At 53.6% G+C, this 24,574-nt stretch overlaps 3 protein-coding genes across 3 annotated transcripts; all 3 read left to right on the forward strand.

Annotated features, from left to right (window-relative positions):
• Positions 1-8,573: 8,573 nt before the first annotated feature.
• LOC148091121 (leukocyte immunoglobulin-like receptor subfamily A member 2) lies at positions 8,574-9,771 on the forward strand. The gene is made up of 3 exons (XM_087827066.1): positions 8,574-8,721; positions 8,884-9,168; positions 9,416-9,771. The coding sequence occupies exons 1-3, from the start codon at positions 8,574-8,576 to the stop codon at positions 9,769-9,771; spliced, it is 789 nt and encodes a 262-aa protein (XP_087683192.1).
• Positions 9,772-12,590: 2,819 nt separating this feature from the next.
• Positions 12,591-14,170, forward strand: LOC148091122 (leukocyte immunoglobulin-like receptor subfamily A member 2). Its single transcript, XM_087826944.1, has 4 exons — positions 12,591-12,642; positions 13,086-13,121; positions 13,284-13,568; positions 13,815-14,170. Exons 1-4 carry the CDS (start codon positions 12,609-12,611, stop codon positions 14,168-14,170), a joined length of 711 nt encoding a protein of 236 aa, XP_087683070.1. The 5' UTR covers positions 12,591-12,608.
• Positions 14,171-18,238: 4,068 nt separating this feature from the next.
• On the forward strand, positions 18,239-22,833 carry LOC107541317 (leukocyte immunoglobulin-like receptor subfamily A member 2). The gene is made up of 7 exons (XM_087827067.1): positions 18,239-18,272; positions 18,716-18,751; positions 18,914-19,198; positions 19,444-19,743; positions 20,968-21,075; positions 22,552-22,604; positions 22,693-22,833. The coding sequence occupies exons 1-7, from the start codon at positions 18,239-18,241 to the stop codon at positions 22,831-22,833; spliced, it is 957 nt and encodes a 318-aa protein (XP_087683193.1).
• The last annotated feature ends 1,741 nt before the right edge of the window (positions 22,834-24,574 follow it).

The following is a 24,574-nucleotide window of genomic DNA, read 5'->3' on the forward strand; positions in this document are numbered from 1 at the left end:
GTGCATTTGGGGCTCAGGAGACCCGCCGGCTGGACAGAGGGGGGCTGGAACCGCCCCCGTGCGGCGGGAGATCCAATCAGAGCGGCGCCCTGTTCCGTGGGGCGCACAGCCGGGCACACAGAGGGGGGGCGCGGGGGGGGCACAGCGGGGGGGGCACAGCGGGGGGCACAGCGGGGGGGGCGCACCGCCGGGCACACAGAGGGGGGGCGCGGGGGGGGCACAGCGGGGGGGACACAGCCGGGGGCACAGCGGGGGCGCACAGCGGGGGGGGCGCACAGCCAGGCGCACAGCGGGGGCACAGCGGGGGGGGGGGGGCACAGCGGCCAGCTGAGGCGCACCTGAGATGCCGCAGGTTGCACCCCCTGAGCTTCAGGGCCTCGCGCAGCAGCCCCCCCCCCCCCCGCCCGGGCGCGGCGCCCCAGGGCCAGGTGCGTCAGGGTCCCCTTGCCGAGCGCCAGGCAGAAGTCCCCATAGGCTTCCGCGGGGGGACGTTTCTAACCCTAGGACACAGGAGGGAGGGCCCTGTTGGGTGCTGAAGGCGGGTGGTGAGGGGAGATGCCCCAGGTCAGGAAAAGGGGAAGATGGTCCGATGCGCCGACTGGAGAGGACACGTCCGTGGAATAGAGGAACCCAGGGCCCTGAGCGGCAGAAGTCCCCGGCGCGGGCGAGGGTCAGAGGGTCAGAGGGTCAGAGGGCAGGGCCAGCACACCTGCCTCCGCTCACGCGACCCCCAGGTGAAATATCCCGATCCTGATCTTTTCAAAATACTTTGATGTTTAAAGAGAGAGGGAGAGAGGGAAACGATGGATGCGAGAGCGAAACATCCGCGGGCGGCCTCCTGCTCCCCCACCGGGGTGATCCCGGCACAGCCTCCTGCAGGGCGGCCACCGACCCTGCAACCCGGGCTGTGCCCAGACCAGGAGTCCGGCGCGCAGGGCCCTGCTCCGCCAGCTGAGCCGCGCGGCCGGCGCCTTGTTCTCTGAGCTGCGTGCTCCCCTCGCGTTCAGCTCTCACTTCCCGGCCCCCTGGGCGCCCACCGCCTTTCTGTGAGAATAAGTCACTTCTCCCCGTAACCCCAGGTGGCCCCTATTTCCACAGAGCAGCGCTCGCGTCGGCTACAGCAAGTCGTGGTTTCTAAGTTAGCAAGTAAAGTGGGATCCTTGATGGCACGGACCACGAAGAGCTGGTTTGTTTTGTTTGTTTTACTCATAGACACAGTCTGGTGGTTACCGGGGGAAGGGGGCCGAGGGTAGTAAAGGGTCCCCCAAAAACGTATACACACACTCTGGATAATTATAAAGGCAGTGTTCATTAAGATACATTTTCAAAACTGAGCTACCAGCCGTTCAGGTGTGTATACATTTTTGGGGGGACACCCTGTACATGGTGACGGGAGGAAGTTTGGCTTTGAGTGTTGGGCACAAATGCAATGTGCAGAACATGTGTCATGGAAACCTATATGACCCTGCTAACCAATGTCACCCCAATAAATTCAGTAAAAAATGATAAGTATTTTTAAAATGCAATGGGTGTTTGCATGCATCCAAACTCTTGGCCAGGTTTCATGAAAATGACTCGATATGACAGAGGAGTGTCCCACCGGCCACCTCTAAGGCTAAGAAGCGTCTCATTTCTTTGTATTCGGAGCACCTGGCTGGTCAGAGCCTGGTCGGGCGTTTGAATATTGCTTCACGATAGTAAACGTCTGGGGACGGCCATTACAAGGTTGTCTTCCACTTACACCACCTTCTGGAGGCGACAGGCGACTCGGGTTATCTGCTCACAGAGGATCCGCAGGGAGGAGCGGCTCAGGGAGCTCTGGCTCACGTCCAGCGAGCTCAGCCTCTCGTTCGAGCTCAACACGGAGCAGAGGTCCACCCAGAGGCGAAGAGCCTGGTGGTCGGGCTGGGACCTAGGAGGGAGGGACAGAAAAGGACGCCTATTAAAGGACACACGGGGCCCTGGCCAGTGTAGCTCAGCGGTTGAGCATCAGCCTAGGATCCAGGAGATCGGGGTTCCATCCCCAGCAGGGGGCGAGCAGGAGGCAGCCCATCGGTGATTCATCCTTGATGTTTCTCTCCCTCTCCCTTCCTCTCTCTGAAATCAATAAAAATATTTTTTTTTTAAATAATTGGTAGAGAGGGAACATATATGAAATGTTGAGACTGTCTGGGGACATCCTGAACCTGTTCCCCACATGAAAACTGTAGCAAAAAACGGGAGGCTGGACTTCGGGTGGTGAGCACACGATGCCTTATCATGAAGTTGCGCCCCTGTTTATGCAACGTCGCTAATCAAAGGTTCCCCTATATGTTTCACACAAAAATCAGAGGTTCCAAAGTCCCCCCCGTCCTAATCTGAACGCCGTGGTGTCTCCGCTGAACGCTGAGCCCGCGGGAAGGAATTCCAGCAGGAGGAAAGCACCGCCCGAGCCACCGAGCAGCCGGCTGCCCCCGCGGAGCCCGGCACGGGGCTGGGGCGACGCGCGAGCCCGTGGCGAAGGCGCGTCCTCACCTCTCGGCCCACGTGCCCGGCTCGGCCGCGCCCCGCCTCCAGGAAGCCCCCCGTCCCCAGCTGCAGGGAGAGTCCCCCAGGTCCCGACAGCGCCCCCCGCAGGCGCAGGCACGGCTCCGGGACCCGCCTCCTGGGACTCCCGCTCCCGCAGCCCGGCGCGGAGAAGGGCGGCGCCCGCCTCAGCCCGGGACGCGCGCAGCCGACAGCCGCCTCCAGCCCCTGGCTCGCTGCTCGTGGCACCGGCCGACCGGGGAGGGGACCACGGCGCCCAGGTCGGGGCTCCGCAGCCTCGCTTCGGGGACAGCAGCGCCCGCAGGTCCCGACGCGGCGCCCGGGCCGTCCAGGGGCAGAGCGGGCGGCGGGGCCGCTGCAGGCCGGGCGGAGGGATCCGCGGCCGCCCTGCCCTCCCCGCGCCCGCAGGACGCTGCGCCCAGGAAAGGCTGCAGGTCCGCCCCTGGACCCCGGGCGCCCCAGGCCCCCTCCGTCGAACCGACGCCTGCGCCCCGACGCCCCGGCCGCCAGGAGGCCCAGGGCCCGCAGCGCAGCCGGGAGGCGCGGGCGGGGGGCAGCGGGGCCGCGGAACCCGCCGCACAGGAAACGCGGGACAGCGAGGTGCTGGTCGGGCCGCGGGGCCGGGGTCCCCCCTTCTCCATCTGCCCTCTCAGACGGTGCCGGGCACCAGCACCCGGCGGGGCGCGCCCAGGTGGAGCAGGGCCGGGCTGCCGCTCGCCAGCTCGGAGGCGCGCAGGGCCCGGGCCTGCCCCCCAAAGCGCTTCAGGAAAAACTCCCTCCTGTCGGGCTCCCGGAGCCCCCACCTCCAGGAGCAGCGGCTGGCCCACCAGGAGCCGGAGCTCTCAGGGCCCCGGGCGCTGGCGACCAGCAGCGTGGCCTTGGGCAGCAGCTTTCTCTTCAGCAAGCTGCCCAGCAGGACGGCACCGGCTTCTCCTCCTCCAGTCCCCGCAGGTGTCAGGGATGAGTGACCCCGAGGGGACCCTCAGCTCATCGAAAACGTCCACGACAAACAGGACCTTCCGCCCCTGGGCCAGGATCGCGCTGGCTCCCGGGCACCCGGGCATCTCTCAGCTATCAGCTCCTCGAGAGTGCTCCCGGCAGCTGAGATAGAAGGTGGCACCGGGTGTCCCGGGGGCGTTGCCCTGTGTCCAGTCCAGCATCCACTTCTTGGCCAGCGTGGTCTTCCCGAGGCTGGCGGGGCCGTGCAGCACCACTGTGAGCGGCTTCAGGTGCGCAGGTGTCTTGGGGTTGGAGAACGATGTGAACTTTTGGCTTCCCTGGGTGATTTTATAGCGAAAGTCATCCCCGTTTCCACACCAGAACGTGTGCTTCCAGATAGAGTAAAATTTCTCCATCCTGCTGTTCCCGCTCCGTTTCACCTGTAAGGACCCGGACGGGAGAAGTTTGCAGCGCCCGCAGGGTGCCCAGCAGGAAAGACACTTTGTAAAGAGCCAGAAGTGAGGCGCCGGAAGAAACAGCCTCCCACCGACTCAGGCAGCGGGGCCAAGGCGCCTGTAGGACAGGCCTGGCCCACTTGCCTTTTCTAACCTCCGAGACCCCTGCTGTCTTGGGTCCGCTCGCAGTTGGTTTGGGGAGGAAGGAACTTAAAAGGGGGACTGGGTCACCCATGTCAGAGTCGTCAAAAGGGGAACTCAGCTGAGGGGGGGAGAGACCTGGACGAGGGCCGGTGAAGGGATGAGCCAGACGCAGGCCTGGGTGTGGGGTGGGCCGGGTCTTTATTTGAAATAGGCCTGAGCGATGCCGGGTAAAGACCAGAGCTGGGAAACTCAGGAGCTGAGCAGAACGAGCCTCAGAGGCTCTCGCTGTGGTTGGAACAAAAGTGAAGGCACCTGCGCCCAGGCCGGGTAGCCCGATTGGTTAGAGCGTCAACCCCATACGCCCAGGCTGCTGGTTCCATCCCGTCAGGGCACATGCAAGAAAGCAACCAATGGTGCGGAGGTCAGTGGAACAACAAACCCATGCTTCCCTCTTTCTCCCCTCTCCAAAGTCTATTTTAAATTTTTTTTTAAATATATCTTTATTGATTTCAGAGAGAGGAAGGGAGAGGGAGAGAGATGGAAACATCAATGATGAGAGTCATCGATCGGCTGCCTCCTGCCGCCCCCGACTGGGGATCGAGCCCGCAACCCGGGCCTGTGCCCTGACAGGGAATCAAACCCCAGCCACCTGGATCCTAGGTTGACGCTCAGCCACTGAGCCACCCAGGCCGGGCTATTTTAAATTTTTTTAACTTAAAGTAAATAAAAATAAAGGCACCTACTAAACTGTGCACCTGAAACAAATATAAAATAATATTGAACATCAACTGTAATAGAAAAATAAATGAATGAAAGTTGGTCATGTATGCCAAAAAAAAAAAAAAGATTAAATAAGGGGAGGGGGTACAAAACTATAAATTCCATGACATCACTCTCCTGGAGCCTGCATTTCCGTGACACTTGTATCCGTGTTTTGGGGCCCAGCCGTGATACCACCCAACCCACAGGTGAAAGTCGGGGAGCAGCCCAAGCGCCCCTCAGCAGGTGAGTGGGTAGAAAAGCGGTGGCGCATTTGGGCCATGGGCCACTACGCAGCTGTGAAAAGGGAGGCCCCTTCCCTTCGCCACCGCGCGGGTGGGCCTGGGGGTATTCTCTACGTGAAACAGCCGCCCGATCTCACTCCCAGGTGGAATCTAATAAAAGCAAACGGACGAACAAAATAGAACCAGAGGCCTGGATGCTCGGACAGACCAACAGAGGTCAGAGAGGGGACAGGGCGGATGAAAGGAGGTGAGGGGATGGGCCAAAAACACCCCCACAGCCCGTGGCACAGACAGTGTGGTGATGGCGGGGGGGGGGGGGCAGCTGCAATAGTGTCAGCAGTAAAAAACGTAAATTAAAAATAGAAGAGACAGAGGACGAGGTAGGGGGGCTGGTGCTCACCTGCCTGAGGCTAGGGCTCCCTTGCTGCCCGAGGGTGGTCCTTGCAAGGGAGGCCTCCCATAAGAGCTGGGCCAAGCTCCGTGATTGGCGGGGGACCCCGGGGGGTGGGAGCAGGCCTTCCCCCCAGGTGGCCTGAGCCCCTGTGATGATCACCGGGTGCTTCTCCACCTTCAAAACGAGGCTCACATTGAAAGGGCCTGGGCCCCGTCTTGGGTGATTCAATTGAATTGGTCTGGGGGGGCCTTAGAGAACCAGGGGCCTTCAGAGGCTCCTCCAGTGACTCTGGTGCTCAATCTCGCTCCTAGACCGTTTTACATTCTATATAAAATAAAATCCATGTATCAGGACAGCCAAGCTCATTTGTTCTACAGTTGATGTTAGTACTTTGTGTTGACACTTAAATGTGACATAAATTTAAATGAGACACTTCAATCTGAATTTGTCTGACTTATTTTGCATTAATTCTTACGTGTATTAATTTTTACTTCTTTTGCCAATTTGAAAGCCAATTTTTTTCCAGGGGAAAAAAAATTGAAAACTGAAAGATTCTCTAGGCTCTATGACTGGAAATTAGACTATGGCTACATAAGATGGATGAAAGGATTCAACAAGTTGTTTGTAGGTTTTTGTTTTAGTTTTATTTATTTATATTTTTTTGGCTTGGGAATTTTCTCTCCAAGATACTTGCTTATCTCCAGGGTATTACGGGTCTCGGATGAGAGAAAAAGAGAGAGACAGAGACAGAGACAGAGAGGGAGAGAGAGGGAGAATGTTAGATCTGTCTAACTTTGACGTTTAGGGGAAGAATTAGGGAGAAGAGGTAGGGAAATAAAGAATTGAGGTGAAAATAATAAGTCAATAACAAGAGTGGTAACAATAATTACTATAAAAACATAACCTTAGTCACGATTACGTGCCTGATCTTTCTAAGCGATCGCATATATTAAATCATTTACTCCTCAAACAATAGGAGGACGTAGGCATGACTATTAGCACAGTGTCCTGCAGATGACACGCCTGAGGCACAGGGAGCTTGAGAGGCAGTGACAGTCTGCAGGGGAGCCCGGGCGGGTGGCTCAGCTGGTTGGAGCAGAGTCCCAGACGCTGAAAGGTTGCGGGTTCAGCCCCCAGTAGGGATGCAACCCATGGGTATTTCTCTCTCACATCTACGCTCCTCTCTCTCTCCCCCCGCACGCCCTCCCCTAAAATCAATGAAGATATCCCCAGGTGAGGATTAAAGAAAAAGAAAAAAGGCGGGATGGCGTGAGAGCCAGTGCCTTGAACAATTAGCTAAGCACCATAACCAGCTAGCTAACCAAGTTAATAAACCGGCAAATGCATAAGTTAAAGTACACAATCACTTATTCGCACAAATACAGTTTAGTGCTCAGGGAACCAGCTGGGAGGCAACAGGATCACACGCGTCGCGTCTGGAGCCCACGCCCCGGGGCCAGTTACTGCACTGTCCCCGCCTGTCGCCAGCCTACAGCCCCGGCGCCTTCACGCTCCCGGTGCACCGCCGGAGAAACCGGGCTGACGTGCGGAGCCACAGCCCGGCTCCCGCTCACAGAGCTCGCGGCGCGGGGCCGGATGGGCTTCAACAGACTTCTGCTGGAAGAAGAAGGGAGCCTGGGTGCGGCAGGCAGAGCCTGAAATGTGGTTAAATGTGAAAAAGAGGAACCACGCGGCCGGGACGAGCGCCGGGTGGACTGATAAGAGGCCACAATCAGAAACACGCCAACAGAATGCCCCGAGTCGTTAAAACAGATCTGAGCCAGGCCACCGGGGTCTCTGCAAGGGGGCAGGCATGGCAGGGGCAAGGCAGGGCTGTCGCCTGGAGAGGGGGGAACAAAAGCCACCCCCTACACCACCTGCTTCCAAACAAGCCCTCGGAGCCCTGCCACTGGTGACGACGCCGATGGACCTGGGGGGCGCCGTGCGAGGTGCAAGAAGTCGGAGAAAGACAAGTGCTGCGTGATGTCGCTTATACGGGGGATCTGAAAACGCTGAGCTCATAGGAACAAAGGGCGCAGTGGTGGTTACCGGGGCTGGGTGGGCAGGGAGACGTTGGCCAAGGGATACAAAGCTCCCATTATAAGATGAGTAAGTCCTGGGGATCTAACCAACAGTATAGTGATGCTAGTCCACAAATTGATATTATGTATTTGAAAGTTGCTAAGAGAGTAGCCACCAAAAAAAAAAAAAAAAGAGGTAATTATGAGAGGCTAACGTTACAGTGGCGGTCACATCGCGGTATATAAATGTATCAAATCAGCACATCCTACGCCTTAAGCTGACACAACGTAATATGTCAACTATATCCCAGTCGATAAAAATAAATAAAAAGAAACGAGTTGCTGCCCTGGCTGGCTCAGTGGTTAGAGCGTAGATCCAAGCACCCAAGGGTCTTGGGTTCAATTCCCAGTCAAGGGCCGGGAGGCAACCAATAGAGGTGTCTCTCTCTCCACTTCCCTTCCCCTCCACTTTCTCTAAAATCAATGGAAAAAATATCCTCGGGTGACGACTCACAACAAAGAAAAAGAAAGAAACTCAGAATCGAGAAGTGGCGACCAGGGCTTCGCGCGCTGGGCCTTCGGTTGGAAACTGCTTCCTTGCCGGTCTGCGTCCTGTGGTTTTCTTACCCCACCCACGGCACAAAAACATTAGAGGGGCCCAGGGGGTGGCCATCACTTTAGGCTGACCACAGGGCCCGGTTTTGCTTCTGAGCCATAGCGGCCTGGTTGATCCGCGCCCTTGGACAGGCTGCGGCCTGGCCCGGACCAGCTGGTGGACTCTGGTGGTCCCCCCCAAATACACCGCCCCCCACGTCTCGCCCGGCACTGGCCGCAGCTCGCCTCTCCGATGCTGAGTGATTTCAGCTGCGCCTACGGCCTCGCCAAAGGAACCGCAGGAAAAGGGCAGCAGGGCCTCCGCGCTCCTCACTTCTGCTGCAAGAAGAAGTGAGTCTGGGTGCGGCGCAGGCCGCTCACGCTCGCCCGGCAGCGCGGGGTCACTGTCACCCCCGTCTGCGCCCAGGCCCCCAGGAGCACGGGTCACTGTCTGCACCGTATCACTGAGGCCAGGGGCCTGCCAGGACCCGGGACCATGTACGAGGCTCTTCCCATCCTGCTCGACCTGGGAGAGTCTGGAGAGAAGCTGGGGGCAGGAAGGTCATTGTTCTACAAGGCGGGCTGTTCTCACCTGTGTTTCCTTCCAGGGCTGTATCTAGCCCAGGGCACTCGGGCTCAGGACGGTGAGTGTCTTTTCAATACTCAAGGACTGAGTAGGGTTTGGCCAGATGCCAGCTCTCTCGGTGGCTGGGAAGAGGGGTCTTGGCATTTAAACCCGTGGCTGCAAGAGGGGAGGAGGTGGAGAATGGCACCAACACCGGTAAATGTATCACCTGTTCTTCTAGGACGACTCCCCCCACCGGTTATCACAGCTCGGCCTGCGTCCGTGGTTCTGTCTAAAAGCCCTGTGACCATCCTGTGCCAGGGGCCTCCAGACGCTGAAGCATATGAGATATTCAAAGAGAAAGGACCTGAGCCGAGGAACAGGCTGGAATTCCAGGTGGCCGGGAAGACCCGCACTTTAAATTTCCAAGAGATGAGACCAGACCTGACAGGACTGTACAGCTGTTCCTACAGGAGGGGGGAACACCAGTCCCTGCTCAGTGCCCCCCTGCACCTGGTGATGACTGGTGAGTGGCACACGGGCAGCAGGCCCAGGGCACCTCTTGGCAGAGGAGAGAACCAGGATCTGAGATGAGAAGCTCCAGGCAGCAAAGCCTCCGTCTCTAGGAAGGAATCGGGGAGGGTGCAGGGACGGATGCCCTCCGGGCGGGACACCCAGGGGAGAGAAACCAGAGCCAGGGCTGCTCCCGGCGACCAGGAGGACAGTGCACGTGCGTGGCCCCCCCTTTCTCACTAAACTTCCTTGTCTCTCAGGAGCTTATGACAAACCCTCACTCTCGAGCATGAACGGCACCGTGGTGGCTTCGGGAGACAATGTGGACTTACAGTGTTTCTCCAAAGCCAAGTTTCAAGCATTTCTTCTCACCAGAGACGATGCACCTCACCCCACCCAGAGACAAAGCTCCACCCCCCAGGACAATGGACCTCAGGCCACCTTCCACATGGACCATGTCTCCCCCACTCAGGCAGGGGCCTACAGATGCTACGGTGTCTTCACCACTGACCCCTACCTGTGGTCTCACCCCAGCGACCCATTGGAGCTTGTGGTCACAGGTGAGGAAGCCCGTCCATCCCCACATCCCACTCTGGGGATCCCACTGTCCAGTTAGAGCAGTGACGGGGCAAAAGAGAACATCATGTGGGAAGCCCATGGCACCCCATCTGCTTCCAGACAAAGCTACGAGCACCCCACCCCTCACCCCTCACCCCTCACCCACTGTGCAGCCCTCCTAACATATCAGGGGCTGGGAGAGCATGCAGGTCACTGGGAGTCGGGGAGGGAGCCTGAGCACAGATAAATAAACCACCCCCATTTCATGCCCATCTGCAGGAGCTCCTGCTGACCCTGCTCCCACAGAACCCAGGCCTCCTCACGGTGAGTCACTGCTAATCCTCACAGAAGGGGCAGGACAGGCAGAAGGAAGATCATGTGCCAAGGGAACCAGGCAGAGAGAAGCTTTAGTGCCCACAGAATGTCAGGGAGGCCAGACCCCGCCGGCTGGGTCAATAGTTTAATCAGAGGGACAGGCACAGGCAGGGCTCCAGTGGAGAAGACTGAAAGCACCCGGTCCCACTTCTGTCTTTCTTGACCCGAGAATTCCTTAAGGAAATCAGGACAGTGCTCACAGTGACAAGGGGAAAGAAGCCTTATGCACGCTGTGGGCTTGGACCCATCAGATCCAGAAGACTGGAGACATGAGCTCGTGCAACGGGCTTGGCCCTGCTCTGTAACCTCTGTCCTTTCTCTCTCAGAACCTGCTGGTTGGAGTGTTTCAGCCGAGAACCAAGTCCGGCTTATGTCCATGGTGATGTGTAAATTCCTAAGAGCGGTTGTACTGGAGGGAGGAAAACAGGCCTAGAAGAGAAAATGCTGATTTTTTTTTCCAGTAATAAATTTTCTTATACTGTTTTTTATTTTTCAATTCCAGTTGACATTCAGTGTTATTTTGTATTAGTTTCAGGTGTACAGCGTAGTGGTTAGACAATCCTATACTTTACAAAGTGATCCCCCCAAGATTTCCAGTACCCACCTGGCACCATCCATAGTTATCACAATATTATTGACAATATTCCCTATGTCATGCTTTACATCCCCGTGATATTATGTAACTACCAATTTGTGCTTCTTAATCTCTCCACCTTTTCCACCCAGCCCCCAAACCCCTTCCCACCTGGGGACCATCAGTCAGTTTCTGTTTCTATGAGTCTGTTTCTACTTTGTTTCTTCATTTTGTTCTTTAGATTCTAAATAAGACAAATTGTATTTGTCTCTCTCTGTCTGATTTATAATCAAAGAGCACAGAAAGCAAACATAAAAGATGGGTGTCTGTGTTGGTTGGTTTCAGGACTGAAGTCACACAGCTATTTTTGGTTCACCAATTATTTCTGCTTGGGGTTTGGTTTTTTGTTTCACTGTTTTTGTTGTTATGTTTCACTCCTGAAGAGGAGACACCTTTAAAAGCAGGAGAGTAAAACAACAGAGTTACAGGAACCTAAACCCGGCCGCTATTACAGCTGAGTTGAGGAAATAATTCAGTACTGTTTTTTCTTGCAATTTATATTTTTTAATTGAATTGATTGGGGTGACATTGGTTAATAAAATTATATAGGTTTCAAGGGTATAATTCTATGTCATCTGTGTATTGTATTGTGTGTTCTAAGAAAAAATTAATATCCTTTGACCTAAGCCACTCTGTGCTCGGTTGGTGTGGCTCAGTGGTCGGGCAGCATCCTGTGCACCAAGAGGTCACTGGTTCAATTCCCAGTCAGGGCACATGCCCAGGTTGCAGCTCGATCCCCAGTGGGGGGCATGCAAGAGGCAGCCAAGTGATGTTGCTATTTCTCTCTCATGGACTACTTGAATGGGTTGTGATGCTGGGGCTCAGCTTGGGTGGAGGTAGACTGAAACACCACAACCAGAGGGAAACCCTAGAGCAGCAGGAGGTATTTCTGAATATGCAGAACCAGGTAGGATTTATCATTGTCTACAAAGTCCTCAGGGTCTGATGAATGAAGAGCTGACTAAATAACTTGGAGCATTCCCAACCTACCGCAGCTCTTGGGAAGAATATTTTAACTTTCCCCATGGGGTCTTTATAAAATGTAAACCCAGGAAAGGTCAGCTGTTACATTATCTCAGATATGTATGGAAGAATGACTCCCGTAGGTGCAAAAACAGGAAGATTTAAAATCAAAATGATGTGTTTATGAAGAAGAGTGGATGGCATAGCTACTCAGTAAGATTCAGGCAGTACAATTGTTTAAAAACAAAAGGGTGAAGAGAGCTGGCACTCAAATAAACCTCTTTCCTTTCACCGGCAAAAAAAAAAAAAAAAGTGACAAAACCCAGTGAAATTACCTTGTTTAGGTTCATCATTTTCACCAATGGACAGAGTCAGTGCTAACACTGACTGTGGTGGGAACATACACAGAAGGCAAAGAACTAATAATTATGTCATTGCCTCCCAGGCAGGGCCTGCTCTGGGCAACGTGCACACACTGTGAGGATAGCATTCCATAAAGTCATCACTATTGCCCCATTTGGTACATAAATAGAAGGAAGCTCTGAATTTTGTAGCAAGAGCCATGAGCTCATGGAGAATTTCAGAGCAGACCTCTGGCTGGGTTCAACTTCTCACCTGCTCTTTCCCTGTGATTTCTCTTACTGCTCACTTTATACAGAAAGATTAAGTGCTCATGAGGAACCGGGGACAGAAGATATAGACCACATTAGACTGACAGGTTTGAAGTTCAGGCGACTAACATCTTCATGATCTCAGCTGCACTTGCACAACTTACTGAGAACAGGTTGTGAAATGCCTTCACTAAGAGGAGTAAGAACCGAGGCCATCCCACCACTTCCTGTGCTTTGTGTGACATCTAGCGAAGTCCATTTGCCATAAAAGCGTCGTCGCTGAGGCCAGTGGGCCAGACAGGACCCAGGATCATGTTCATGGTTCTTCCAACTCTGCTCTGTCTGGGTGAGTCTGGAGGGAAGGCCCGGGGGGCAATGCTACAGGGGCAGGTGGGTGGTTCCAGAGGCTGGACTCTTGTCCAATATAAGTAAATAACGGAAACAGAAACAGACTCACAGACACAGAGAACAGACTGATGGCTGCCGGAGGGAGGGGTTTGGGAGCTGGGTGAAAACGTGAAGGAGTTGAGAAGGACAGATGGGAAGTTACAGAACAGTCACGGGGATGTGAAGTACAGCACAGGAAACATGGGCCATAAAATTGTAATAACCATGGATGGGGCCAGGCGGGTGCAGGAAATATCAGGGGGAAGCACTTTATAAAGCATACGATTGTCTAGCCACTAGGTTGTATACCCAAAACTAATGCAAAATAATATTAAATGTAAACTGCAAATTGAAAAAACATTTTTTTAAGACTGGGCTGTTCTCACCTGTGTTTCCTTCCAGGGCTGTATCTAGCCCAGGGCACTCGGGCTCAGGACGGTGAGTGTCTTTTCAATACTCAAGGACTGAGTAGGGTTTGGCCAGATGCCAGCTCTCTCGGTGGCTGGGAAGAGGGGTCTTGGCATTTAAACCCGTGGCTGCAAGAGAGGAGGAGGTGGAGAATGGCACCAACACCGGTAAATGTATCACCTGTTCTTCTAGGACGACTCCCCCCACCGGTTATCACAGCTCGGCCTGCGTCCGTGGTTCTGTCTAAAAGCCCTGTGACCATCCTGTGCCAGGGGCCTCCAGACGCTGAAGCATATCACATATTCAAAGAGAAAGGACCTGAGCCGAGGAACAGGCTGGAATTACAGGTGGCCGGGAAGACCCGCACTTTAAATTTCCAAGAGATGAAACCAGACCTGACAGGACTGTACAGGTGTTCCTACAGGAGGGGGGAACACCAGTCCCTGCTCAGTGCCCCCCTGCACCTGGTGATGACTGGTGAGTGGCACACGGGCAGGAGGGCCAGGGCACCTCTTGGCAGAGGAGAGAACCAGGATCTGAGATGAGAAGCTCCAGGCAGCAAAGCCTCCGTCTCTAGGAAGGAATCGGGGAGGGTGCAGGGACGGATGCCCTCCGGGCGGGACACCCAGGGAGAGCAACCAGAGCCAGGGCTGCTCCCCGGGACCAGGAGGACAGTGCACGTGTGTGGCCTCCGCTTTCTCACTAAACTTCCTTGTCTCTCAGGAGCTTATGACAAACCCTCACTCTCGAGCATGAACGGCACCGTGGTGGCTTCGGGAGACAATGTGGACTTACAGTGTTTCTCCAAAGCCAAGTTTCAAGCATTTCTTCTCACCAGAGATGATGCACCTCACCCCACCCAGAGACAAAGCTCCACCCCTCAGGACAATGGACCTCAGGCCACCTTCCACATGGACCATGTCTCCCCCACTCAGGCAGGGGCCTACAGATGCTACGGTGTCTTCACCACTGACCCCTACCTGTGGTCTCACCCCAGTGACCCATTGGAGCTTGTGGTCACAGGTGAGGAAGCCCGTCCATCCCCACATCCCATTCTGGGGATCCCACTGTCCAGTTAGAGCAGTGACTGGGCAAAAGAGAACGGCATGGTGAGAAGCCTATGGCACCCCATCTGCTTCCAGACAAAGCTACGAGCACCCCACCCCTCACCCCTCACCCCTCACCCCTCACCCACTGTGCAGCCCTCCTAACATATCAGGGGCTGGGAGAGCATGCAGGTCACTGGGAGTCGGGGGGGGAGCCTGAGCACAGATAAATAAACCACCCCCATTTCATGCCCATCTGCAGGAGCTCCTGCTGACCCTGCTCCCACAGAACCCAGGCCTCCTCACGGTGAGTCACTGCTAATCCTCACAGAAGGGGCAGGACAGGCAGAAGGAAGATCATGTGCCAAGGGAACCAGGCAGAGAGAAGCTTTAGTGCCCACAGAATGTCAGGGAGGCCAGACCCCGCCGGCTGGGTCAATAGTTTAATCAGAGGGACAGGCACAGGCAGGGCTCCAGTGGAGAAGACTGAAAGCACCCGGTCCCACTTCTGTCTTTCTTGACCCGAGAATTCCTTAAGGAAATCAGGACAGTGCTCACAGTGACAAGGGGAAAGAAGCCTTATGCACGCTGTGGGCTTGGACCCATCAGATCCAGAAGACTGGAGACATGAGCTCCTGCAACGGGCTTGGCCCTGCTCTGTAACCTCTGTCCTTTCTCTCTCAGAACCTGCTGGTTGGAGTGTTTCAGCCGAGAACCAAGTCCGGCTGAGCCTGGCTGGCCTGATTCTCTTGGTCCTGGTGATCCTGGTGGCTGAGGCCTGCTGCAGCTGGAAGAGGTCCTTCCGTGGGCTCAGATGAGCTCCCCCAACCCCATGAGTCATGACAAACGCCGACGACACTCTTGGCATCTAAGGACAGTGTTGTCCTGAAGGGCAGCCAGAAGGCACCAGGCTGTGGCTGTGCTGTCTACCAGATAATGGGGTGTATCCGTCTCCTTTGAAATCTGTAACAATTCCCCATAATCACAGTGGATTAAAGCCCCATACTAATGTATTCTCTTTGAGGTCTGAAGAGCGAACGCCTAAAATGTATCTGCAGACCTGCATGGCTAGTTTATTTTCTTTTATTAAATTTATTGGGATGACATTGGTTAATAAGATTATATAGGTTTCAGGGGTATAATTTTATGACACATGATCTGTATATTGCATTGTATGCTCTCCGCCACGAGAAAAGGTAAAATATTGCCATTTGTGACATCATGGATGGACCTTGAGAATATTAGGCTAAGTGAAATAAGTCAGTCGGGAAAAGCAAAGAACCGTATGATTTCACTCATATGTGGGATAGAAAACTGAAACTCACAGGAACAGACAACTGTACTGTGGTTACCAGAGACGGGAGTTGGGGGTAGTAAAGGGGATCAAATATATGGAGACGGAAGATAATTGACTTTGGGTGAGTATGGAGGCTCCTCAAGAAATTAAAAATAGAGTTATGGATGTGATCTCATCGAAAAACTTCATAACCGTTATTGGCATTGCTATTTTCATTTCCAGTCTTCGTTCTTGCCCCTTTCCTCCCCCCACACTCTGCTTCTTGCCTCCAACTTCCTTCATCGTTCCCACCCTCCAGCCTCCCCTTCATGAGGACCCTTGTGACTGCATTGGGCCCAACACCAACATCCTGAGCTCGGTCACATCTGCCATGTCCCTTTTGCCACATGAGGTCACGTTCACGGGGTTTGAGAACTAGGTGTGCACAGTGTGGAGGTGTCACTCAGACGAGCACCTGGAGCTCACTGACCAGGCCGATATGCCAGGCTGTCCTTGCGTTTATGCTCTGCCTCAGGGGTAGGCCAGGGGATAAATGTTTTAATACTGCTTAGAACTTAGGATAGGATGTGATTTAAACAGACAGAGTGAGTGAGAAAGAGAGTCTTGGAGAGACAGAAAGAGAGACAGAGAGATGCTTAACACCCTTTGCTTATGTCCATGGTGATGTGTAAATTCCTAAGAGTGGTTGTACTGGAGGGAGGAAAACGGGCCTAGAAGAGAAAATGCTGATTTTTTTTCCAGTAATAACTTTTCTTATACTGTTTTTTATTTTTCAATTCCAGTTGACATTCAGTGTTATTTTGTATTAGTTTCAGGTGTACAGCGTAGTGGTTAGACAATCCTATACTTTACAAAGTGATCCCCCCAAGATTTCCAGTACCCACCTGGCACCATCCATAGTTATCACAATATTATTGACAATATTCCCTGTGCCGTACTTTACATCCCCGTGATATTATGTAACTACCAATTTGTGCTTCTTAATCTCTCCACCTTTTCCACCCAGCCCCCAAACCCCTTCCCACCTGGGGACCATCAGTCAGTTTCTGTTTCTATGAGTCTGTTTCTACTTTGTTTCTTCATTTTGTTCTTTAGATTCTAAATAAGACAAATTGTATTTGTCTCTCTCTGTCTGATTTATAATCAAAGAGCACAGAAAGCAAACATAAAAGATGGGTGTCTGTGTTGGTTGGTTTCAGGACTGAAGTCACACAGCTATTTTTGGTTCACCAATTATTTCTGCTTGGGGTTTGGTTTTTTGTTTCACTGTTTTTGTTGTTATGTTTCACTCCTGAAGAGGAGACACCTTTAAAAGCAGGAGAGTAAAACAACAGAGTTACAGGAATCTAAACCCGGCCGCTATTACAGCTGAGTTGAGGAAATAATTCAGTACTGTTTTTTCTTGCAATTTATATTTTTTAATTGAATTGATTGGGGTGACATTGGTTAATAAAATTATATAGGTTTCAAGGGTATAATTCTATAATACGTCATCTGTGTATTGTATTGTGTGTTCTAAGAAAAAATTAATATCCTTTGACCTAAGCCACTCTGTGCTCGGTTGGTGTGGCTCAGTGGTCGGGCAGCATCCTGTGCACCAAGAGGTCACTGGTTCAATTCCCAGTCAGGGCACATGCCCAGGTTGCAGCTCGATCCCCAGTGGGGGGCATGCAAGAGGCAGCCAAGTGATGTTGCTATTTCTCTCTCATGGACTACTTGAATGGGTTGTGATGCTGGGGCTCAGCTTGGGTGGAGGTAGACTGAAACACCACAACCAGAGGGAAACCCTAGAGCAGCAGGAGGTATTTCTGAATATGCAGAACCAGGTAGGATTTATCATTGTCTACAAAGTCCTCAGGGTCTGATGAATGAAGAGCTGACTAAATAACTTGGAGCATTCCCAACCTACCGCAGCTCTTGGGAAGAATATTTTAACTTTCCCCATGGGGTCTTTATAAAATGTAAACCCAGGAAAGGTCAGCTGTTACATTATCTCAGATATGTATAGAAGAGTGACTCCCGTAGGTGCAAAAACAGGAAGATTTAAAATCAAAATGATGTGTTTATGAAGAAGAGTGGATGGCATAGCTACTCAGTAAGATTCAGGCAGTACAATTGTTTAAAAACAAAAGGGTGAAGAGAGCTGGCACTCAAATAAACCTCTTTCCTTTCACCGGCAAAAAAAAAAAAAAGTGACAAAACCCAGTGAAATTACCTTGTTTAGGTTCATCATTTTCACCAATGGACAGAGTCAGTGCTAACACTGACTGTGGTGGGAACATACACAGAAGGCAAAGAACTAATAACTATGTCATTGCCTCCCAGGCAGGGCCTGCTCTGGGCAACGTGCACACACTGTGAGGATAGCATTCCATAAAGTCATCACTATTGCCCCATTTGGTACATAAATAGAAGGAAGCTCTGAATTTTGTAGCAAGAGCCATGAGCTCATGGAGAATTTCAGAGCAGACCTCTGGCTGGGTTCTACTTCTCACCTACTCTTTCCCTGTGATTTCTCTTACTGCTCACTTTATACAGAAAGATTAAGTGCTCATGAGGAACTGGGGACAGAAGATATGGACCACATTAGACTGACAGGTTTGAAGTTCAGGCGACTAACATCTTCATGATTTCAGCTGCACTTGTACGACTTACTGAGAACAGGTTGTGAAATGCCTTCACTAAGAGGAGTAAGAACCGAGGCCATCCCACCACTTCCTGTTGCTTTGTGTGACATCTAGCGAAGTCCGTTTGCCATAAAAGCGGCATCGCTGAGGCCAGTGGGCCAGACAGGACCCAGGATCATGTCCGTGGTTCTTCCAACTCTGCTCTGTCTGGGTGAGTCTGGAGGGAAGGCCCGGGGGGCAATGCTACAGGGGCAGGTGGGTGGTTCCAGAGGCTGGACTCTTGTCCAATATAAGTAAATAACGGAAACAGAAACAGACTCACAGACACAGAGAACAGACTGATGGCTGCCGGAGGGAGGGGTTTGGGAGCTGGGTGAAAACGTGAAGGAGTTGAGAAGGACAGATGGGCGGTTACAGAACAGTCACGGGGATGTGAAGTACAGCACAGGAAACATGGGCCATAAAATTGTAATAACCATGGATGGGGCCAGGCGGGTGCAGGAAATATCAGGGGGAAGCACTTTATAAAGCATACGATTGTCTAGCCACTAGGTTGTATACTCAAAACTAATGCAAAATAATATTAAATGTAAACTGCAAATTGAAAAAACATTTTTTTAAGACTGGGCTGTTCTCACCTGTGTTTCCTTCCAGGGCTGTATCTAGCCCAGGGCACTCGGGCTCAGGACGGTGAGTGTCTTTTCAATACTCAAGGACTGAGTAGGGTTTGGCCAGATGCCAGCTCTCTCGGTGGCTGGGAAGAGGGGTCTTGGCATTTAAACCCGTGGCTGCAAGAGAGGAGGAGGTGGAGAATGGCACCAACACCAGTAAATGTATCACCTGTTCTTCTAGGACGACTCCCCCCACCGGTTATCACAGCTCGGCCTGCGTCCGTGGTTCTGTCTAAAAGCCCTGTGACCATCCTGTGCCAGGGGCCTGCAGACGCTGAAGCATATGAGATATTCAAAGAGAAAGGACCTGAGCATAGAAACAGGCTGGAATTCCAGGTGGCCGGGAATAACCGCACTTTAAATTTCCAAGAGATGAAACCAGACCTGACAGGACTGTACAGGTGTTCCTACAGGAGGGGGGAACACCAGTCCCTGCTCAGTGCCCCCCTGCACCTGGTGATGACTGGTGAGTGGCACACGGGCAGCAGGCCCAGGGCACCTCTTTGCAGAGGAGAGAACCAGGATCTGAGATGAGAAGCTCCAGGCAGCAAAGCCTCCGTCTCTAGGAAGGAATCGGGAGGGTGCAGGGACGGATGCCCTCCGGGCGGGACACCCAGGGAGAGAAACCAGAGCCAGGGCTGCTCCCCGGGACCAGGAGGACAGTGCACGTGTGTGGCCTCCGCTTTCTCACTAAACTTCCTTGTCTCTCAGGAGCTTATGACAAACCCTCACTCTCGAGCACGAACGGCACCGTGGTGGCTTCGGGAGACAATGTGGACTTACAGTGTTTCTCCAAAGCCAAGTTTCAAGCATTTCTTCTCACCAGAGACGATGCACCTCACCCCACCCAGAGACAAAGCTCCACGTGCCAGGCTAATGGATGTCGGACCACCTTCCACCTGGACCATGTCTCCCCCACTCAGGCAGGGGCCTACAGATGCTACAGTGTCTTCACCAATGAGCCCGATGTGTGGTCTCACCCCAGCGACCCATTGGAGCTTGTGGTCACAGGTGAGGGGCCCCATCCGTCCCCAGCCTCCCTCCTGAAGTTGAGGATGTCCAGTGAGAGGGACGCCTGGGAGAAAGGGGGGAGCAGGCTGGGGAAGCGGAGTCAGCTCCCTCACCTCACCCCCAGGCAGCCCTCCCACCCCACGCTCAGCGCCCGGTGAGCGCACGTCGGTCATCACGAGCCTGGGGAGCGAGAGCCTGAGACAAACCACAGAAACCACCCGCATTTCAGGCCCGTGTGCAGACCCTCCCGAGGAACCCGCACCCACGGAGCCCCGACATCCACATGGTGATCCCCTGGTTGTGTGGAAAGTAGAAAGCACACGTTCCCTTATCTCTTCTCTCAGACTCGCAGTAGGAATGTCATTTACCAGGGACAGAGACTATCTATATAGGGTCCCCCCAAAATGTGTACACACTTTAACAGCTGATAGCTCAAGTTTGAAAACGAAATGTATTTTAGTAGACACGGCCTTCGTAATTAACGTGTGTGCATCCATTTCGGGGGACACCCTGTGTATACAGGGGTGGGCAAAAGTAGGTTTACAGGTTTGGATTATTACAATCGTTTTATTAACTGAACAGAAAGTCGCAATGCAACTGCAAACCTACTTTTGCCCACCCTGCGTGTGCATGTGTGTGTGCGTGTGTGTGTGTGTGTGCGTGTGTGTGTGCGTGTGTGTGTGCGTGTGTACGCGTGTGTGTGCGCGTGTGTGTGTGTGCGTGTTGGGGGCGTGTGTGTGTGCGTGTGTGTGTGTGGGTGTGTGTGTGCGTGTGTGTGTGTAACACATAGACACAAACAACAGTGTGACAGCCTTTTACTGAGTTGTACGCTTGAAACCTGTGTGGTTTTTGTGAACCAATGTCCCCCCCAATAAATTCAATTAATTAAATAAATAATAAATAAAGGCGGGGAAGGAAAGAAAGGCCCTGGCCGGTGTGGCTCCGCCGGCCGGAGCGCCGTCCCGTTCACCAGAAGGTGGCAGGTTCGATTCCCGGCCGGGGCGCACACCCAGGTGGCAGGTTCGAACCCAGGACCCTTCAGTCCAAGGGCTGGAGCTCTAACCACTGAGGAACCGGCCAGGGCAGCTCCAGATCCATTTTAAAGTGGCTCCGTTGACACGGTGGTTCACAGGGCGGACAATCCGGGACCGTGCTGGGGTCTGGGCGAGGGCCCGGCCCCCGCCCTGGGTGAAGGCGGCTCCTATTCTCTTTCCTCCCTCACAGGCCCGAACCGCGCCCAGGGCCACGGCCAGTGGTACCTTCTGGTTGGCCTCCCAGTGGCCGCCGTCCTGCTGCTCCTGCTCCTGCTCCTGTTCCTGCTCATCAAAAACAGTGCGTCCTTCAGAGAGGGAGGGAGCCGGGCAGAGGCCCCTGTGGGGCATCCTGCGGGGAACCGGGAGGGGCACTTGGGGGGGGAGGGGGCCCCAGGCTGCGGGCGTGGGCCGCTGGGCTGGCCCAGGCTGCGACTGCGGTAACTTCTTTCTGTGTTATTGTCAGTCCTCAGCCAAGGATATTTTTTTCATTGATTTTTAGAGAGTGGAAGGAGGGAGGAGACAGAGAGAGAGAGACATCGATTGGTTGCCTCCAGCGTGCACCCCAACCAGGACCCGGGACTGAACCTGCCACCCAGGTACCTGCACTTGAACGGAAATTTGTGCCGGCGGGTGCTCTCACCGCTGAGTCACCCTGGCCGAGGAAACTTTCTCCTTTTTTTTATTGATTTTGAGAGGAAGAGAGAAATAATAAACATCAACATGTTTCCCACCTATCGACGAGTCATTGGTTGCTTCTTGTATGTGCCTTGACCGGGGATCGAACCCACGACCTTGGCGTAGGGGGACGATGCCCTCACCAACTGAGCCGCCCGGCCAGGGCCCTGTGATAACTTTCGGAGCCACGGCTTCTGCCTGTGACATCAGAGGACAGGGCTGGGGACACCTGCAACAGCCTCTCTGCAAACATAACCCCTCTGGCTCCGTCCATCCTGGCTGCTGTCACAGAAAACCGTCGATCGGGCGGCTCGGGCGGCGTTCGCTCCTCTCAGCTCTGACGGCTGGGAGGTCCTCGGCCAAGGCTCCTGGTGGGGTCCTCATGAGGTGCCAGAGAGAAGCAGCCGGAGCTCTGGCCTTTTCTTAGGAGGACACTAAGCCCATGATGGGAATTCCACCCTCTGGCCTCCCCTAAACCTGTCACCTCCCAGCGGCACGGCCTTCCAGTGCCACCACATGGGGGTAGGGCTTCAGCATGTGTATTTCGGGGATTCAGACACGCGGCCTTCGCCCTGGCCGGGTGGCCCAGCTGGTGGGAGCGCAGCTCTGTGCACCAAAAGGTCGTGGGTTCAGTTCCCAGTCGGGACGCGTACCTAGGCTGTGGGTTCGATCCCAGGTCGGGTGCATATTGGGAAGCAACTAATAGATGTTTCTCTCTCACTCTCACTCTCTCCCTTCCTCGCTCTCTCTCTCTCTAGAATCAATTAAAAAAAAAAAAAAAAGCAAACACATCCTTGAGTGAGGATTGAAAAAAGAATTTTTAATAAAACATGCAGCCCTGCGGGGCCTGCGGGGCTCAGTGGTTGAGCGTCAACCTATGAACCAGGAGGTCGCAGTTCGATTCCCGGTCAGGGCACACGCCCCGGATTTCGGGCTCGATCCCCAGGAAGGGGCGTGCAGGAGGCAGCCGATCAGTGACTCTCTCTCATCATTGATGTTTCTGTCTCTCTTCCTCTCTCTGAAATAAATAGAAAAACATATTCAAAAATAAAATAAAATAAAATATGCCGTCCCTAACAACTGCTCCTTCCCCCCCCAGAAGCTGCCAAGACAAAGAGACAGCCACAGGCCTCCAATCCCATGAGCGGGCGGGTAAGTGTTCCCTCCCCTCCCCTGCCCCCCCACAACCCCTTGTCCCCAGCATCACCCCACCATGTCCTATCCCCCCTTCCTTCCTCAGGCCTCTGAAGCTAGAGACCAGCAGGATGTCACCTATCTCCAGGTGGCCTTCAAGGTCCCCACCCAGGGGTCGGCTGCGACACCCTCCTCGCTGCCCCGGGAGGCCCAGACCAGCGAGTATGCCACAGTCGCCCCGAGATGAGCCAGGCTCTGGGCAGAAAGACTCGGATCTTCCTCCTCTGAAGGTTCCCTCCCCCGGCAGCCCTGCTCCTAAATCTGAGGCTGTCCCTCGCCGCAGGGACCCATGTTACCCCAAAGGCCCCGCTGCCCCCTGAAACTGAAGACCTGGAGATTATCACCCAGGCAGTTCCAGAAGCTCCACGGGGGTCTCCACGGAGCTCTGTCTCAGGGCCTTTCGCACTGAAGTTCCCGGGACCCTCCGGAGTTACTGGGACAATGACAGAGCGATTTTTATGTTTTCATTGATTAAACAAATATACTGAAATCGTTGTGGGTGCCAGGTTTTATGTTACAGCCTCGACACACAGAAAAAATCCTAAAACCATTCTCCCTTGTCACAAATTGGTGGACTAGCCCTGGCTGGGTGGCTCAGGTGACTGGAGCACTGTCCTGTGCACCAAAGGTTTTGGGTTCGATCCCCAGTCAGGGCACATGCGGGAGGCAACCAATCGGTGTTTCTCTCTCCCTCCCTTCCTCTCTCTAAGATCTATCTGATGATAGATGATAGATGATATAGATAGATAGATAGATAGATAGATAGATAGATAGATAGATAGATGATAGATAGATAGATAGATAGATAGATAGATAGATAGATAGATAGAGATAGAGATATAGATATAATATATATAATGTGTATATATAATGTGGTCTAGTGCAGGCTCAGCAAATTATCACCCACGCGCAGGCCAAACTTGGCGAGCCACAGGTTTTTACACAGCCCCACATCTTCATTTTTTTCTTTGCATTTTCAGTGGTAAAATATATAAGATGTCCATGAAAGAAGCGTTCAGACTAGTGCCACGGGTTTCGTCGGGTATGTGAGGTGCCAGGCGGGCGCTGGAACTGTCAAGGGGACACTTTGTAAAGCGTACGGCCCTGCGACCACTGTGCGGCCCGCCTGAACCTGACATAAAGTAATATTGAAAGCAAGCTGTCGCTGGAGGATCTCACACCCTCCTGCTCCCAGGGACAAACCGGAATTACAGCGAAATTAAAGAACAATCCCCCAAATAACCAGCCGAAGGCCAGCCGAGAAGGACTCTTATAACCGAGGACTTACGGAAGAGGCCACACGGCGACTGGTAGGAAGGGCGGAGACACGGCAGGGCCGGCCCTGCTCCAGAAACATAAAAAATGAAATGAAAAAACAGAAAAAGGGGTTGGGGTGAAGGGGAGTGCTGGCTGGAGCCGTGATGCACCCGGACGTATCTGAGACAGTCTCCCCGGAGACCGCAGTGGAGTCGGGACCGAAAGGGACTGAGGGGACGGGAGACCATTGGCCGGCGCGGGAAAGAAGCCGGGTCAGAGGAGGTCAGGCCCGAGCCCTCATTAGGCCACAAGCATGGACGGAAAGCAGGTCTTACAGCTGCCCGGGGCTGCGGCAGCCGGCCTGCCTTGTGGTGGAGTCAGAAGGGGAAGTTGGGGCTCTTCCTGGAGCTTGCCCGCGCCTCCCCCGCCCCCCAAGCCCCAAGGGCCCCCTATTTTGCCTCTGGAACTTGTTTCCCGAGCCCACTTCTTCCACCTCTGTGACTTTCTAACCTAATTTTAAAAAAAAAAAAAAAAACGAAGTTGTGAGAAGCATCTGTTGTGCGGAATTTCTTGGGAACTGCCTGCACCACCTCTCAAAATAGAAGATGTGAGTCACGTTCGAGGCAACGTTTGGGGAACCTGACCTCAGGGTTGGTTACACAAGGAGGAAT

This window comes from Miniopterus natalensis, chromosome 18, assembly GCF_054644295.1.
Source record: "Miniopterus natalensis isolate mMinNat1 chromosome 18, mMinNat1.hap1, whole genome shotgun sequence".
Taxonomy (NCBI): domain Eukaryota; kingdom Metazoa; phylum Chordata; class Mammalia; order Chiroptera; family Miniopteridae; genus Miniopterus; species Miniopterus natalensis.